The sequence below is a fragment of the Nymphaea colorata genome, chromosome 1, assembly GCF_008831285.2.
Source record: "Nymphaea colorata isolate Beijing-Zhang1983 chromosome 1, ASM883128v2, whole genome shotgun sequence".
Taxonomy (NCBI): Eukaryota; Viridiplantae; Streptophyta; class Magnoliopsida; order Nymphaeales; family Nymphaeaceae; genus Nymphaea; species Nymphaea colorata.
In genome coordinates, this window is record NC_045138.2 from 24,881,674 (window position 1) to 24,899,254 (window position 17,581).

Here is a 17,581-nt window from a genome sequence, read left to right on the forward strand (position 1 = left end):
AACCAGGGGCGTGAAGAAGAAAAGAAGACGGCGGTGCTCGTCAACCTGGGGCGTGAAGAAGAGAAGGGTGTGGTTCTTCCAGTGGGCTTGAATGGGCATCATCATGAGCACCACCCAACACTGCGTCCGTGGCACTCTTTGTGAGAGGGCTTGAGCACGACATCAGAAGGATAGAAGTTACATAATGTTTTGAACTAGCTTGAATGCTGAAAAAGAAGAACAGGAGGCTGGAGGCTCTTGTGAGATGTTGAAACACAGAGAGAACAATCAGCAATCCTCCCACTAAAAAATGGACAGTCCTCCAACCCAAGCGACTGCTACAGGCTCAGGTCGGCCAACCAGGTGGTGAGACGTCTAATGCCTGAGCAGATCAAGGAGAAGAGCAGAAGAGAAATTTGTTTTTACTGTGATACTGAGTCACCTTCTTCACTATTTTTCTCTTCCCAGTTTTAGGTTCGGCCAGGAATGCGAAACAATAATTCGTAGCTTCAATCCATGAAAGTGAGGGAAAACGTTTTTATTATTTTAAGAAAAAATTGCATAAATATATTCAACTTTGAATGAGTAACATAGACTCATGTTTACGTCTAAATAACTTCGGTTGGATGTCTGAATCAAAACACAAGAAAGAAGTGGTCAAATGACCAAGTCTTGTTTTATATAATATTTTTGCCTGAATAAATTGTGCCAGCTGCAACTTGTGATTACACATCCAGCTCCCAACCTTCTAGAGAACGATGATACAGCTGTCAGGTGGCTCAGCCCTGAAATTGACACAACCTCTTAGAAATTACAAAATTTTAATGTTAATGTTCAAGCGAGCACACAACCTCTTAGAAATTACAAAATTTTAATATTAATGTTCAAGGGCTCACTGATGGTGAAGGTGCTGGCAAGAAGTAAAGTTAGAAATTTCTGATTAAGGGAGTCGAATTAAAGTTTTTAAATTTTGACATGGATTCAAATAGTTATGTTTTAAAATTTTTATATAAAACAAGTAAAATTTTTTAAAATTTACATATAAAACTTTTAAAAAAAAAATTAAGGTGGAGTAAATCCCCTAATGAACTATTTTTTAACAGTAAAAAAATTCTCCTAAATGGATCTGACTAAATTTTGGTTACAAGTTTGGCATTATGCTACCGTTAAAGCTAAAGCCTACCAAATATATCTAGATCAGCATATGGATAGGAATGTTAATTTATCACATTTAAATTAAAAATACCTTTAAATATATTTATTTTTCAAATGTTTACATATTTGAATTCGAATATGAATAAAGAAAAGTCATACACTGAAAACTGAAATCAGATTTCATAATTTGAATCTGATTTTTTTACAATCATATTTGCATCCAAATCTTAATTCACCAATTTTCAAAATATATGAGTAGTTGATATAGGATATTTATTTAAAACTAAAGCTAATTCAAATCAGAGTCTCATTCATATATTTATTTATATTTGAATATAAATCTGATTGCATGGCTTAGAGTGACTAAGAGTACACGTCTCCTTATATTTCTCTATTATAATGAGCGTGAATTTCTCTTTTTTTTAGCTTCTCTCCAGAAGTAAACAGCATTATAATTCTCTATTATAATAAGCGTGAATTTCTCTCTTCTTTTTATCTGCTTTGCAGAAGTAAACAACATTGATATGCATGCTGCGTCTGCGTGATGTGTTTTAGATCAACAAGCAAGAGGTTAAGCTGCTGGAAGTTTCTTCCTGGCACTTCTGCTGAAAGTCGAAAGTGTCGTTGTCGCTCCCACGCATCGCCGGAGGTGGGTCATGGTTGTAAATGGCCCTAAACTCCTGAAGGGGAAAGAGATGTGGAAGGGAGGGAGGGGAAGTGGGAGGAGACAGGGAAAGGACGAGGAAGGGGAAGGGAAAGGGAACAGAAGAGAAGGGGAAGGGGAAGGAGACAGAGAAGAGACGGTGAAGCGTAAGGAAATGGGTGGAACTTGGTAAAGGATTGGGTTCAGTCCTTTTCATGGGTTATGATCAAAACCCTCTGCCTTTTCCTTTAAAAGGTTTTAAGACTGGCGATGGCAAGATTTTTCAAAAACTTCAAGGTCTCGGAAAATTTCCTCGCATTTATTTAACTTAAAATCTCAGCCAAAATGCACAAGCTTAAGAACTTTCCCCTCTCTACTGAAACGCGAAACGGGAGAACACTCTCGAAATCCTTCGCGGGAGTCTCCTTCCACGAAGCAGTCCATGATATACGAAACTTCCCAGAGAATCAAATCGCCTTTTATACATCTCTGTTCTCCTGCAGCGCCACCTACAAAAAAACAAGGATTCAAAATCTGTTTCGGAAAGCCTCTTTCTGTCGTTAATGGCGACGGCAGATGTTCAAGGCCGAACGCTCGAGGTCTCAGGTGTAACTGCTTTTAATTTTTACAGTTCGCATCTTAATGTTCACGCAGCAAATTTTTCTTGTTCTTCCATTCTTTTTTTCTTCATATTCCTCATGTCAATCCCTTCTTCGTTACCATAATCATCATTTGAGGGTGTATTTTTCGTTATATAAACATGAACCTTCCAGTCATCGGCTGGAGGGACATATCAGCTGACACACATGGCCAACAGCTTTACGCCGTAGTTGGATATTGCAACAAAAGCTGCAGCACGAGGGCAATCAAAGGTAAGCGGCCTTAGAACAGGAGATCTTGAGAAAAGGTTGATGGGTTTCAGAATTAAACTCTCAGATTCCCTTCTGCTCTGCACTTTGGCTTACAGATTTCAGATGTTCTTGTGTTTCTATTGTATCACATGTAGAGCCCCAAAGACAGGAAATGAAATAAAATGTGACGGTGAAGATTAACCTCTTGATTGTTACAGGTGGACGGACGGACTCAACACTCAGCGGCAACTTCAAATTTCAATTCATTGAAAGTGCCCATGAGGTAGATATTGCTGTCTGGAAGAAGAAGAATAGCTGGGACGAAGACAAGCTTATTGGCTTCAGAAAGTATGTATTCTGTATAATCCAATTTCGGTTGACCTTTTCAGTTTCCCGATGCAAGGAAAGAGTATTTGAGAAACCCGAGCGGTCCAAGAAAAGAATAGCAAGTCCCGAATTGAGAATACCTGAGCTTAATTTTGTTTACATTTGGTTTGTGCTTTTTGTGTATAGGATTGATTTGGATGATCAGGTTCTTCATGGTTGCACAAGCAAAAAGGCGTGGCAGCTGCACTCTCCGCCCAAGTATATACGAATTCCCCATAGTTTGATCTTAGTTATCATTCGATGGTTCAAGCTGATCTTAAATGGCACATGGAAGTCCTTTAGCATTAACTACAGATCAATTATTCCACTGTTTTTTTGTCGGAACCATGTTCAATCTTATTAATTGTTCAATCTTATTAATCTATATGAATCTACCTATTGTGATTTTAGCCAACCTTACAACATATTTCCTGTAGATCATTTTGAGTCTCCTGGTTACGTATCTGCTGTTTATACCTTGTCAACTGACAAAATCTTTGTGGAGACAGGCGTGGAGCAGATATAAAGACTGCAGGCGAAATATATTTGGAAATAAACTTAAACTGTCCGTTAGTTCAGGTAAATTCTTTTAGAACTGAACTTGGATTTTGTCTGTTTACAAATTCTTTTGCTGGTTAGACTGACCCTCTTCTCTTTTCCCTTCTATATATAACCAAACGGCCACAGAACGTTCTGCCGCCTCCTTCTGCACCGTATGACTATCCAATCTCTATTTATGGTCGATCTTCTAATTATCCTACAGAAAGGCCTCCAGGTAAACTGTAAGTTTTAGCATTTCAAGTTACAAATTTGGAGAGAGAGAGAGAGAGTGAGAGAGAGAGAGAGATCTATATATAGAGAGAGAGAGAGAGAATTTCATGTTTTGATGTATAATAAAACTTCTATCAGGTTTCTTGAAGCTGTAATAAAATGTACTTCGTGAGTAAATGAGACTGTGTAGATTCCTGTCCAATCGGCACCAAGGGAATGGGTCAACGGAGAATTATTGACCTAAGTGCTCATATTTAAAAGAGTCAACTCTGGGTTGGTTGGAGATCACATGTATTTAGCCGAATGCATAACAAAATTTAGAAACAATAAGTCTCTAGACATAGACTGAACCATTCAACACCCATATTTACTCATGATCAATGTAAAGGAAATTACGATCAGTAGTAACTGATTGAAAATAAATAATCTAACAACACTTACTTATAACTGGTTGTTAATATTTTTTCATGGTTGTGCTCATAAACTATAGATATTTTATTCTGTCAACTTGGTAGCTATTTCTTATTTTCTATATGCATATGTTGAATACTCTTTCAACTTTTTGTAAGAAAATTTTGTGACCTGACCCAAATGAACCACCGATTATCAACTCGTTAACACGTTACCTAGTAGTCAGATGACTCGAGTTAATTTTAATTTAAGGTTTTAGTTAATTGCGATTTTTGAGTTAAACCTCTGATCATTTTTTTCTTCTCCTGATGAACGCCAATGAAATTGGTGACATTCAGAAGGTTGGTGAAATTCTGTGGAAACTGCTGCCCACTTACAGTTTAAGTTCAATATTTTAGGTTGTTAATGGGAACCAAAGGAGGATGAATCTGAAAGCTGGTGGCTTGATCAGTATGTATGCCGTTGCTTTGGATGCCGCACCTTAAGTTGAAGGCATGACTGTGGTTACTGATTAAATAGTTTTGTATATGGTTTTCACATTGCTGTTGCATTATTAATCCGTCACACGTTTAAATATTTGTACGATAAGTTTGAAGCTCATTGCATTATGTTGATTATTGTCATGTATATTTCTTTATCGTTGAAGTGTACAATATAGAACTTAGGTAATTATGTTCCAAGTTGTAGTATTTAAATGTTTGTCTCAAGTATACAAGTTCTATAAGGTGGATCTTCACGAAGAATTTGGTGTTTTGCTATAGACAACTAGTATGGGGAAAAGTTATTTAAAAAAAAAAGTAGAAACATATGACAACATGTTTACTAAAACTAATTCAATGGAAATTGTTGATTTTCTACTGTGAAAAATTTGAGGTTATAAGAGCGATTGCTTTCTTGATGAATAGAAAACTCATTTAAATTCAATAAATATTCGTTTACCAATTCATTCTTAAGGGCATATCTCTAAAGTTGGATTTAAAAACAAAAAAAAGCAAAAAAAAAAAAAAAAGGTTTGTCAACCTATTGCTAGCCATTCGGGAAGGACCCAAGATGACAGCTTGTGGCTGGGACCCCATTTAAAATCCATAGATTCACATCCAAATTTTCGTTTGAGGCTAACCTTCTTGCTCTATATTCTTAAATGGAGGCGTTATTTTTTTGTTTTTCTTATACCTTGTCAAAATAAAGGGGTTTTCGAAAGTTGAACCTTCCTGCACTGTGTGCATTCGAGAGATATGTCGGCCCCTCCGTGAGGTTCTTCGTTAAGTATTTAAAATCAAGATCCCAGTTTCAAAAAAATATAACTTTTTATAAAAAAATGTACTGTTCAATTGTCAACAGATGATCGTGTTATATTACCAGATTTGCATAAAAAAAAAATTGTTAATAAGTTTGGAGGTCAAGTAGACGTTTCTTTCATTGTTAGAGTTCAGCCAGTTTAAGGAATTCTCTTTGCACAAAGAACAAACAAGAGGTAGCAAAATCTACGCGAGAATCCTTTCCATGGAGTCCCCTCAATTTCCTCGGTGGTTACTGTGCACGAACACCAAAGTAGAGAAGCTTGTCTCGAGAATTTATCATGAAATTTTCAAGGCATAATTTTTCTACAAAAAATGCGACACGCACAAGGAGAAATTTCATGCGCCAAAGTGTCTTTGGAACGGGAAATCGCTCCCATAAGATTAGTTCTATCTTGAAGGGATTATAGAAGGGGCAACTACCATATCAAACGAGCCCTCATCTTTCTTTCACTATTTGGTACCGCCCATCCTCCAGGAATTTCCATGGATCCTCCCGGCCAAGCCACAGGGGGAACTATTTCTCCACCTTCAGCGATGTTCACAATCTCTAACGCAGAAGGTGCAGGTTGCGATTCTCTGTTGTGGAGATTGAATTCACAGGTCAATTCCCGGAAATTGCTTCCTGAAATATCTTTTAAAAGCTTTGGCCCCGCCAAAGAAACTCGATGGGAAGAGTAATTGTTCACACGATTTGGCGTGGTCCATCCGCAGCCCAGACACCACTTTTTCCAATTTCTGTGCTGTCAATCGCCAAAGCTAATGCTTGTACGGTATCATATGCCCACAAACAATAAGCATTGAGCTCTAATGGCCCGAGCTCCAGGCGTTCAACTCTAATTTTGTGATAACAATGGATGGAAAATCATCCACAGCTTTTGATTTTGGTATGTAGTTCTTAATTGCAGCAATTGCATGGAGTTGAGAAGGGTCGTCAGGTGCTGTTCTAATGAAATACCACCATAGGACTTGTTGCTGTGAAGGACAAGATGGTATAACCTCTGCGCACTCTTGCCAAAGCCGGCGGCTAATCAGTTTGGCCGGTTAACTCGTAAGTGCTCCTTTCATGTCAAAGTTGGTGGAAACAAGTAGCGGCGAAAGAAGCTGCATTCTTGATTGTTGCAATGTTCTTTTAAGGAAGTACATATTAGGCTTAAGATATTTGGGATGATTGCCTTGTTTCTTTTACTTCACGTTCGTCCTCTTAAAGGAGTAGGATGGTAGGGATCTTCTTGGAAACCACATACGATGGATTGAATTTTGAAAGGATAGATCACTTTTAAAGATGTTGCTTTATGAAAAATCTATTATGTTCCCCACCTCCTCCTTGATGTGAAGTCAACCTGGCCTTCAAATGCATCGCGAAGTTGCTCAAAGACTCGCCTGAGGTGACGATGTAGTTACATTTTTTCTGATGGAGCCTGAAGGACCTTCTTTTTGGAGTTCTAAATTAGCACGCATGTGAGAGGATGTAAATATTAGGATAATCTACATACATGAAACATTAGATTCAGTAGCCTAATTACGTTTGACTTGAATTTGGTAGCCTAAATTGATTATTGTGGTCAGGCAAATCCAGATAATAGCAAAGTCAAACTAACTGGATGTAATAAAATTCAGATTCAGGTTCACATTTATAGTCACTTAATCTAAAAACTAAATCTGCATCGTAACTTCTCGAACGTTCTCAGAGTCATACTTGGGCTCACTTATGGTCCAGATTCAAAATTCAACGGTGGAACACGAACCTGGCTATTAAGTGGGTATGTCACATTGACCAATTCTGTGTAAATGGATCTAAATTTGGACAAATTTATGATCCGAAACTGCACCAATCATTTAAATTAAAGAAAAAACAGAAAAGGGTGTTCATCAAAAGAAAATGCACGACCAGTAAGATCCCTTGGAAGTTGGAACGCCGGCGTACCCGTAGCTCCAATCAAATGAGTTGCATTTCTTCACCAACACCACACACAGTCCATCGCAAGCAATCTCAGAATGATTCATATGAAGCGCTTGTGGATTTATTTTCTCATTGAAAGACAAAAGCTTTGACACGGACAGTGTAATGGCGACGATTGGCCCGGAAGTTAGACCTTCATGTAAAGTTCCATAAATGAAGTCACAGAACTCATAGCGCCTCACATAAGCCGCTGGGACCCAAATTTAAAGCATGGCTCTAGAGTGCAGCGATGCACTCAATCTCAACCTTGGCATCCAACGGCAAAGCTGCAACCTGATATGTGGAACGGGCAGGTGCAGGTGATGGGAAATCTGCGTACATGAAATCAACAACTAACTTTCTTAGCCATCAAGATAAACCTAAACATGATTCAAAGTAATAGCACGGTTAGTGCACTCTGCCAAGTGACAGCCATGGTTGAGTCGCCCAATATTCCTAGTGGGCTAGTGCACTCTGCCAAGTGACAATGGCACTGGTTCCCAAAGAATTGCAGAACCTTACGGAAGAAGGGTAAGAAACTTTTGGATGGAACGGTATTCTGAAGTGTGACTATTTCATATGATTCTAACTTATTGAAAGATCACGAAGTACATTATACAAATATAGTTTCTGATGATTCCAACTTATTGAGAAATCACTAGAAATACATCACACAATTACAATTGCATAAGCCCATGACTATAAATTATTCAGGGAATGGATAGAACAAAACCATTTTTTGTAGTGATAATGAAACAGAACCATGTTAAGAAGACAAAAAGAAATTAGAAAGGCAAAAAAAGAATCAATGACTATAAGCCCAAAAGGAAATTGTGAGGGGCCGCTAATATGTAAGTTTCTAGTTGAGAAGAGACACCCCTACTTCCAATGAGGGAAAACCCCATTGACAAACAATGAACCATAAATCCAACGGTCAAGGCACTGCCAAATGAAAAAGCGAAAGCAGCCTGCCCTCGACTTTGATAGCAATTTTACTGCCTAAAGAACTAAAACAAGGATTTACAACCAATGGGACAGAAAAGCAGCACAACTTCATTCCAGGACCTGCCTACTGTGGCATGCAAGACCGTATACACAAATTAGGCGAATCAGATGTCTTTTATATTCCTGGTTCACCTGCTGGATATTTTTCCCACTGATGTCTAAAAAGTTATCCTAATTAGGTAACCAAGGCAAAAATTCAATGCTGGTATGCGTGTTAAAATTTTTAATGGTTTTTAACTTTGTTAATGCACTGAGTTCTCAAGTTATCAGAACTTTGTATATAACTTTTTTTTTCATACAGAAGAGGACATTAATGATCTCATAAAAGCATAATCAACGATTCAAAACTTCAAATGAGACCACAAAACATAATCAAGTTGAAGATAGTTCTCCATTTAAGCGTACAAGATATGGCACATACAATTTGAAAGCTTGCATTGATGAAAATGGACAAGGATTTGAAACGAAAAACAGATACACAACATGAAAGTTGCTTCATTTATGCATATCTGCAAGCCTCAATGGGGTTACTGCAGTGGATTGGATTTTGGCTGTCCGAAAAGCAGTGAGAGTCCAAATATTCTTACAATAGAAGAAAAAAAATAGAACTAGATCCAAGCTTTAAAAGGAAAACAAAAAAAAATTCTTGGCAGGCCTCCCAGTTCCATATATTTATTCGGTCCACGAGAAAATAAAAAATTTGAACTACCGTCTAAATTGCAAACTACACCATGGGATAAATCATATTAAACTGAAAACAAAGAGCACAAATTTGATATTGACCAATTTACTTACATTTTCCATAGATCTCATTAACTTTCTTAAAGTCCTTCAAATCAGCCAACCTGCGAAGCAGATTATTCAAAGTTAAATTTGAATTTTGTCTTCCCTAACTAAGAAATAACTTTTACATAAACGCACATGATTGTTGTCTTAACAACAGAAGAATAGCTGAGTCCGCTAGCTTCCAGTATTGCACCCATGTTCTTCAGTACCTACAAAGTATAGAGTTTGCAATATTATGGTTCCAACTGTATAAGGAAAATGGGAGAAAACACGGTATCCTAGAAAAAGAATACTAAAGCACTTCTTCTGTGAAACATCAATTCTTCTTTCTTCCGCTATTAAAAAAAAAAAATCTTGTCTTCTGTTAGAAAAAACATAAAAACAATCATTAATCAACACCTGATTCCAGTTTATAAGCAGTAAAACATCAATCCGATTCAAGTGTACATAATTAATGAAATACGAAATGCTTTAGCAGCATGTTTTCACCCATAATGGACTAACGAAAGAATCAAGACACAGGAAGTAGAACTTCAAAGGAGTCTCATACATTACTCTACTGACGCTTGTTGGATAGGAGGGTTCCCAATCAAAGGCTAAAAGCCCTAATCATATTTCAGGTAATTCGTGAAATAAATGAAAAATTGCCCAAACAAAATAAATGTCGAATACTGAAACCAATAGCAGACCTGAACTATGCCTTAAGTTATAATAGAAATTATAAATCAACTGCTATGAGAGCACTGCCAGATTGAATTCCATCAATGAGTTTGTTGGCGATTATTCACCTGTTCCGTTTGATCTTCAATGCTATCAGACACAAACTTCCCAGTCTGCATTCATGAAGCCAAACTCAATAATGTAATTAAAAGATGTAGACTAGAGTAACTTGCCTTTTACAATTCCCCAATCAAGGCAAGTACAAACATAAGTTGTGAGGAGCACACCTCAGGTACAAGTCCTAAAACCCCAGAGACAAACAGAAGGTTATTAGCCTTGATAGCTTGAGAATATGGGCCAAGGGCTGCAGGTGCCTTTTCCGTTTGAATAGCCTCCTTCTTACCTGCCAGCGAGATTATCGTGGAGATTTAGTAGCAATGGAAGCACAAACTTCTTGTCAAACAAAGGGAAGTAAAAATGGTTGGTAAATATGATGCAGCACAACCTGCGTCAAGACTAAGTGTATTGAGAGTATTGGACAGTTAATTAAAATCTAACTCTCGAAAAAAAATTTCATTATTAACCAATGCTTGATGCTCAACCAGATAAACCTTCCAGGAGATTCGATCAAAGGCAACCAGATCATGATGTTTATGTGGTTTTCTCCGAAAGTAACAAACACCATGTAAACAGCAAGCAACAGAAAAAACTATTGCATCTCCCTCTACTATACATGGCGAGAGGTTAGCTCGTGAGAAAAGGTTGCAAACAGTAAATATCATCAAAATCATCCTATACCAATTTCAGAAGAATGTGGATAAACACGATCTAGTGCATACGCGTTCAATAAAAATGGGTGGAGAGAGAGAGAGAGATACCGCAATCGACAGAAGTACTGAGAGAAGCGAACGGGGCCACCCATCCCACCCGCGAAGGAGATTTGGACATGAACCTGCCACCGGCGACGGAGGCGCAGCAGAGCCCCGCACAACGAGCAACGGCGAGGGGCGACCTCTGGCAAAGCCCCCGCAGGTCGACCGCAGGCATCGCCACCATGGACTTTCCCACACACCACAACGCCATGACCCACTCACTCACTCTCACCTTTCCCCTACTCTGGCGTTGATATCTCCCTCTGTCGCTCTTCTCTCTCACTCTTCCCGGAAGCACGCACCCCACCACCACCCACCCATTAAGAATTCTTAACTCGCCCGTGATGCAAAAGGGGAAGAAAAAACGACCACGCCCTCTCTGGCTGATCCCCAGCTGACAAATTGTCGGCCGATTTTTTTACCGATTCTATTAGTCGTGTTCACGTATCGCCTTTGTAAAAGCGTCTCGTTTTTATCACGATACTTACTGAAGACACCTTTTTTATTGCAGTTGCACAGTATTTTTACAATTTTACATCTTTTCTCAGTAGGTTTGCGGCATATACATGCACAGAAAAACGATATGCTTTCCTTGTTAACGACGGGTTTAATATATCGCCGGAATTCCCATTCCAGTTTTTCATAGTTAAGAATCTGCGACACTTTTTTCTTGGCAGAAAAACCACTGAGAAAGCTGACCAGCTAGCTTTATTTGCACCTACGTACGGCAAGTATGAAATTTTAGCACTTCACTATGTTTGTTTATGAAAGCAGGGGAATTTTTTTCTCTGGAAATCTTGGACTCTTTTTTCTGGGTGGCCCCATTTTCCCCCTTATTTTTTTTTTATTTGGGATAACTTCAAATAAAATTTTCACCAATTAATGGGGCAGTCAGTTATTTTGCTTCAAGGAGAGTATAGCTTTTGCTTTCGCTTTGAATTCACTTCAAAAAATTAGAAGTGGGCAAATTTTGGGGGAGAAAATCCTCTCTTCTGGACGAAGATGAGATCTTTTTTTGAACAACAGGAAGTTACCAATGAGAGTCGGTCTACTTTGGCTCCACATTGAGGTGGGGAGTGCTAGGCCTGGGCGTCGGGCCGGCCCGATGCTCACCCTTAGGGAGTGCCAGCAAAACCAGTGATATGATCGGCCTAAATCGGTTGAATTGATTCGATTATATGGCCAATTCAAGAGTGCCATGTGTTAGCTTTTAATTTATTTTAAATATGTTTTACAAAATTTGTTTAAACTTTTATATATTTTCTATTGATTTGTTTAGAAAATTCACATATTAGGCAGTCACAAACATCAGAACCGCTCATGAAGCCCATTTACAGCCATAAATAAACCTCAAACTCTTTTATCTTTACTACTGAACACGTACAACACGTATAGGAAGACCTCATTGCCTTAGATTATCCAGTCATACCTACGGTTGCTTTCCCAAAGTGTTGATATTTAAAATAATTATACCTTAAGCATGACTCACTGCTGACCGCAGATTTGAACAGAATTAATTGAACGGTTGAAGTTTGAGAAGTTTACAGAAATTTGACCACGCTCCCAAGGATGCCTCATCAAGGTTTCAGGTTTCCAAGCTCCTGACCGTTAAAGACTTGGCAACATTCACAAACAGCGCCACTTAGACAAGTGGAAGTCAATTCAGTTCATGAATTTACTTTCAACACCGTAAAAGACAGTTATGAGCAGCAAGGGGAAAGAAGCTTGGGAATGAAGTAAAACAGTATATATTTACAGGTATTGCACCAGAAAGCAACATTCTCCAACCTGACTTTACAATGGGGCAGTAGAAAGTACTAAACCATTAAACATCAGCTGTTGCTGCAAACTTGTCAATAAATCTGTTCTTTTCCATAGAAAATACTCTCTTTGTGTTCCCATTTGATCATGAGAGCTCTGCAGCAGATGATGCAGTAAGGAAAAGAAGTTTCATGCTGATCTCGGACACCCTTTCCAGTAAAATTCACCATGGACACAAAAAAACCCTTTCCAATAGTAGTTTTCTTTTCACACACGACTGTCATAATCCATTAAAGTGATCAACTTTCCTTTGGGCATCCGTGGAAAATTTTTTTTTTCTTTTACTGACAAGAAAGGAAGGAAAATTTGACATCTACAACACTACACAAAGGTTGTGATGCAACTGATCTACCCTCTCCAAACAAAGGCTGCAGAAACATATGGGATCAACACTGTCGATGCACCTGAATGGAAGGAGCTGGTTCACCTTTCTCTAGATCTGGAAGTAGGAAGAACTTAGCCAACATGTTGTCTGCAAGTTGGGCAAGAAGCATCTATTGTCAGCCACCTATCTATGCAGGCCATGTGAAAGTGATGCCTGCACTTGGGCAATCTCCTGACAGTGTCACCTTCACCAAATTCCTGTCAGGACAAAAGGGAAGAGAAAAGGTTAGCCATGACCATGACTTCTCTACGTAATTTAGATGTTCTGTGATAACTTTCAGTGACACCATCGTTTGGACATTTTTACCGTGCTACTCTAAGTAAATAACTTTGGTTTTTATCAACTTCGAAATATCGTGATTTGTTTCACTTCAGAAAAGACTAGCTCAAAATATGACATCATGGTGATTCAGATCATCTGGGCATGCTAGTCTTCATTCAGCTAACTTTGTATGAGAAGGTTACATTTGCTGCAAGGAGATCAGATATAGTCGTGGTATGGGCCAAAGAAGTGTAACCCAGTGAACGGGTCAACGAAAATTTTAAATTTGCCATCGAGCTTTCTGCTTTGTTGGCTTTCATTTGATGATTCATTAGCGGGGAAATCAAGAAAAGTTTAGGGATGAGAACCTGTAGACAGATAGCACAAGGGACCTCATCTCCTGAAATCTTTTTCTTCTCTTGGTAACTGAAGACAAACGTTGGCAGCTTCTTAACAGAGTCCGGCAGCATCCCTCTTGTGTTGCCTATGTCAAATATGCTTAGGTGTTCGTCCAATATCGGGCGGACCATGCTACCCTGCACAGTATCAAGCATAAAGATTGAAGCTTAATGCGATCAGCAGCAACAATGTGAACGAGGGCTCTAACAAGTCGATGCAATCAAGGATGAAACCCCGAAGACACAAATTGAATCAACCATGGAATTTAATCTGAATATTTTTTAGAGTTGTGAAACATGATGTGCCAAATTGATTGAAGGCTTCGATAATCTTATGACCCCAGCAGTCTATGATTTGTTTTCCTGATTAAACCAAAAGTCAGGAAACTATTCGTGAATAGTTCCAAAGTCAGCTGATCATTAATGGTGAACTTGCCCAAAATAAAAAATTTAAGGGGCGACGAATTATTCGAGCCTGACCTAATAAATGTGTTGGGTCAAGTTTTGGACAGGGTTCCTGTTGGGGCCTCATTATTGGGTCAAGATGAATGGGCCCAATGTCCTTAGCTGATTCATAACTGGTATGATTTTGGCTGTATATCTTAAGTGGGTCGAAGCAGATATCATGGCAGAAACACTACCCGAACTTAGCAAAAGACCAAGTTTTAAATGATCCATGGCTTGCAGAGTTGGCCAATCTGGGTGCCCGGAGAACTCTTCCAACCATGAGTTCCCTGATCACAAGCAGCAGTAAATGCAGAAACCATCAACTTAAAGGAGGTCACCGAAGATATCTCGAATGGCAGAAGACTTCGGTTGGCTCGAGGGACTCGGACGGTCCTGACACACTTTCTTAATCTGACATAGCCTGAACCTACTTACTGTATTGACCTGAAAGATGTGGACAAAACTGAATCCAAGTTACCTGTGGTTGATTTGCAGCCAGCATCGCTTCACCAACCCATTCCTGGAAAATCTTCCCATTGACCAAGCTCACGAAGATGTCCATCTGATATTTGAGAGAGACAGAGAAAGAGAGGTCAGTGGTGCCGCTTCATTCTTTTTTCTCTATTTAAGAATGTCACTATTTGTCGTTGTTTGGGCCCAAAAGTCACTAGCTTTTTGTAAAGGGAACGCTTTTAACAGGCATAAAGACACTCTGAAGTTCACATCTTCAGAAGCAGTCTTGGTAAATTCGTAGCCACTGATACGGGAAGCGGCAAAATCCAGCGGCCATGGATGTATTGGAAGCAGCATCATGCAGTAATGGACAGATGCATGCCTCTTTCATCATTCCTAACCGTTCGGTGGTAAATCCTAGTGACCGATTTCACGATCACAACTTAACCATTTAGTTCCTACAGCAGAACCAGAGTCTGAAATCGTGAACTTGGTCTTAACCATTTAGTTCCTACAGCAGAAACAGAGTCTGAAATGGTGAACTTGGTCTAGTTTTAGGTGGAAACTGAGTAGTAAGTATTGTGAATTTGAGAAGACAGACTAGACTAACCAAGGACCACTGTCCACCAACAGCTGTTGATTCAAGCATTTCAATTGATAGCACAGCGCCACTGAAAGCTCCAATTCTAGCACCACGAGCGCATCCAATTTCTTTTGTTTGGCCAATTAAAGCTCCGGCAGCACAACCCACAAGAGCACCGACTGCATATTACCAGAATTCTATGGGTGAGTACTTGATCAAACCAGAAAGGAAGCCTCTGTTTTTTCATCAATAGAAAGATATTTGTGGCTATATGAACATAAAATGAAGCAGCTCATTCACTTTTCAAGTTGTTGTGGTTATTATTTTATGATCTAAGCTGACGAAGCTCTTCTGCACTATACAGTATACAATTTTATACTGCGAAGAAGGTGGCTAGTTAAACCGACGCAGGCAACTTGGTAATGTTTATGGGTAGCTCTTATCAGCCGAGGGGAGTCCTCTTGGCTGTGCTACTATATTTTCTGCTGGTAGGAATAGAATATTGGAAGCCATTTGAGACATAAGATCATGCATATAAGCAACCACGGGACCTGATCGATGCACCTTTTATTGATCATGGCCAGAGAGAGTTCATACTTGCGGGGGCCAAGTCAAACTATTGATGGCGGACTCGCCAGACGCGTATTAGGTTGGAGACAAGTAAAGTCGCCTGTTTAGGCCTCTATATCGCGTCGTCGGCGGGTCTACCGCCTTTTATTTGCCTTACTTTCCTACTCCCTATTAACACTGTGGGCATTGCACTATATCCCCCATTTATAGCAGAAGACCGGCCGGGTTCCTAACATGTTATTGTCCTCTTTTACATTGAGGCAGAGAAGAGAGAGATGGAGAGAGACTTAGAAAACAAGAAGAGGAATGTACATCAGCTTAATACGAACATCAGATTCAGAAAGCTGCAGACTCTGAGAATGTAATATGTATCTTGGCAACTACAAACTCTGAAATTGATAATTTGGTCCAAGTATTTCGGATCCACATATATGAAAGCAAGAGAAAGAAACTTATGGGGAAAAAGCGAAAAGTGAATTACCCGCAGCAAAGACGCAAGTGAGTGCTGCAAAGGCAGTTCCCTTGAGAATTCTGGACACCACAAGGCACATTCTCAACCCGGAAGAGCCATTTATCAGCAGAATCATCTTCTCTAGTATAATAAAGAACGCAATACCAGTTCTACTCGCCACTCCTTGCCTGGTTGGTCCGGTTCAGATTGGATTCCGTCTTACCTATGTACCAGCGTATCAGCAGAAATTGCAGAGCGATGGAGAAGAAAGCTGCTGAAACTAGAACAATCGGGCACGCAGTAAATCGTTCAGGGGAGGGTTGGGAAACAAAAATGGAAGGCAAAGATAGCCATGGAAGAACAGAGAGGGGAGAAGTTGAAGGCAGAAAGAAGAATCTGGGCTGGCCGTTGGCCTTTGAAGACGGAAGAATGTTGCATTTATAGGCCCGAAGAAAGGACACCTCATCAATGGTTTGGTCCAAAAAATGACTGCTCTGCAAAAGCTTTGCAAAGTGGATAAGTACGACGGAACACATGATTTACTATGAAGAAAGGGGAAAAAACGTACTGAACTTTTACCATTAAAAAATTGATTTCTTGTTTTGATTCTTTGTAGCGTTCAGATCTTGTCGCGTGGTAGGGTCTGCAACATCAGCCAATAACCCCAGCGTTAAACAGTGACAAATCTCACAATAAAAGCACATCATCATAGTAAGCAACTTGTACTGGTCCCATTTCCGTGACATTAAGGCCCCTTTCATGCACAGGAAAAACACTATGCAACGTGGAATTTTTGAATTTGAAGTTTGTATAATTTTTTTTTGCAACCTCGAACAAAGAAAATTTTACCATGTGCTTTTCCGTGGATTTGAAAAAACTTCCCACGCAAAAAAGTCACCTCCCTAGGTTCGACTTTTTTCCATCAAAAACTTTTTTGCCCGTTTCTTCATCCTGTACACCTCTCTCGTTGGGCATTTTTCCTCTTGCTGTCGCTGTTTCTCCTGCCTCTATAGCAGTGGGTTCTTCCTCAGCAGCGGCTCCTCAACAATTCAAGTTCGCTGGTTTCGTAGATCACATTCAGTAGAGCCTTTCCCTCGTCCCCCTCCTGTCTTTGTTTTCTGGCAGAAGCACCGGCACTTCACTAGTACTTCCACCATCGTTTTCGTGTACCTGACGATCAATTACTTGAGCAGGTGACAATCAGAGAATAGTAGCTCTCTATCTTTTTCTTTCTACACCTCCCTCTCTTTGCCGTAGATTCACGGTAGAAAGGTTCTCGTTACTGTAATCTGGAGATTCAGTATGGGTTTGATTTTAGGGATTTAATTTTATATTTGGAGGGTCTTTTACTGTTTCGTTCGTTTGGGTTCATTGACAATTGAGGTTTCTGGGAAGACTGCTACTACCATTAGTTGGGATTTCTTTATACTGAAAAATCGAAGATGCATTAGCTAGTCCTTAAACTCTTTATGT

General features: G+C 39.4%; 3 protein-coding genes across 5 annotated transcripts; 1 reads left to right on the forward strand and 2 right to left on the reverse strand.

Annotated features, from left to right (window-relative positions):
* Positions 1 to 1,899: 1,899 nt before the first annotated feature.
* On the forward strand, positions 1,900 to 4,875 carry LOC116267394 (uncharacterized). 3 transcript variants are annotated; one of them, XM_031649080.2, is made up of 7 exons: positions 1,900 to 2,383; positions 2,551 to 2,649; positions 2,847 to 2,976; positions 3,142 to 3,213; positions 3,504 to 3,573; positions 3,682 to 3,776; positions 4,575 to 4,873. In XM_031649080.2, exons 1-7 carry the CDS (start codon positions 2,341 to 2,343, stop codon positions 4,600 to 4,602), a joined length of 537 nt encoding a protein of 178 aa, XP_031504940.1. In that variant the 5' UTR covers positions 1,900 to 2,340; the 3' UTR covers positions 4,603 to 4,873. The 3 variants fall into 3 exon arrangements, with proteins under 3 accessions (XP_031504940.1, XP_031504948.1, XP_031504957.1); XM_031649088.2 differs by having other exon boundaries at positions 3,682 to 3,769; positions 4,575 to 4,870; XM_031649097.2 differs by lacking the exon at positions 2,551 to 2,649 and having other exon boundaries at positions 4,575 to 4,875.
* A 2,598-nt stretch (positions 4,876 to 7,473) lies between these two features.
* LOC116247371 (reactive Intermediate Deaminase A, chloroplastic) lies at positions 7,474 to 11,056 on the reverse strand. The gene is made up of 6 exons (XM_031619540.2): positions 10,746 to 11,056; positions 10,155 to 10,270; positions 9,996 to 10,040; positions 9,343 to 9,416; positions 9,217 to 9,266; positions 7,474 to 7,748 (listed from the first exon to the last, which is right to left on the reverse strand). The coding sequence occupies exons 1-6, from the start codon at positions 10,948 to 10,950 to the stop codon at positions 7,654 to 7,656; spliced, it is 585 nt and encodes a 194-aa protein (XP_031475400.1). The 5' UTR covers positions 10,951 to 11,056; the 3' UTR covers positions 7,474 to 7,653.
* A 1,383-nt stretch (positions 11,057 to 12,439) lies between these two features.
* LOC116251313 (NEP1-interacting protein 2-like) lies at positions 12,440 to 16,550 on the reverse strand. The gene is made up of 5 exons (XM_031625505.2): positions 16,139 to 16,550; positions 15,115 to 15,266; positions 14,530 to 14,613; positions 13,575 to 13,742; positions 12,440 to 13,142 (listed from the first exon to the last, which is right to left on the reverse strand). Exons 1-5 carry the CDS (start codon positions 16,242 to 16,244, stop codon positions 13,017 to 13,019), a joined length of 636 nt encoding a protein of 211 aa, XP_031481365.1. The 5' UTR covers positions 16,245 to 16,550; the 3' UTR covers positions 12,440 to 13,016.
* Positions 16,551 to 17,581: the final 1,031 nt, after the last annotated feature.

Excerpts from the sequence above, each read along its gene's own strand:
- LOC116267394 (XM_031649080.2), top strand. The coding sequence starts at position 2,341 with ATGGCGACGGCAGATGTTCAAGGCCGAACGCTCGAGGTCTCAG. Across the intron at positions 3,214-3,503 it reads CAGCTGCACTCTCCGCCCAA|GCGTGGAGCAGATATAAAGA; the intron begins GTATATACGAAT and ends TTGTGGAGACAG. Across the intron at positions 3,777-4,574 it reads GAAAGGCCTCCAGGTAAACT|GTTGTTAATGGGAACCAAAG; the intron begins GTAAGTTTTAGC and ends TCAATATTTTAG.
- LOC116247371 (XM_031619540.2), bottom strand. The coding sequence starts at position 10,950 with ATGGCGTTGTGGTGTGTGGGAAAGTCCATGGTGGCGATGCCTGCGGTC. Across the intron at positions 9,417-9,995 it reads TTGAAGATCAAACGGAACAG|GTACTGAAGAACATGGGTGC; the intron begins GTGAATAATCGC and ends TATACTTTGTAG. Across the intron at positions 9,267-9,342 it reads GTTGTTAAGACAACAATCAT|GTTGGCTGATTTGAAGGACT; the intron begins GTGCGTTTATGT and ends TCTGCTTCGCAG.
- LOC116251313 (XM_031625505.2), bottom strand. The coding sequence starts at position 16,244 with ATGATTCTGCTGATAAATGGCTCTTCCGGGTTGAGAATGTGCCTTGTG. Across the intron at positions 13,743-14,529 it reads TGGCTGCAAATCAACCACAG|GGTAGCATGGTCCGCCCGAT; the intron begins GTAACTTGGATT and ends GATACTGTGCAG. Across the intron at positions 13,143-13,574 it reads CTTGTGCTATCTGTCTACAG|GAATTTGGTGAAGGTGACAC; the intron begins GTTCTCATCCCT and ends TTGTCCTGACAG.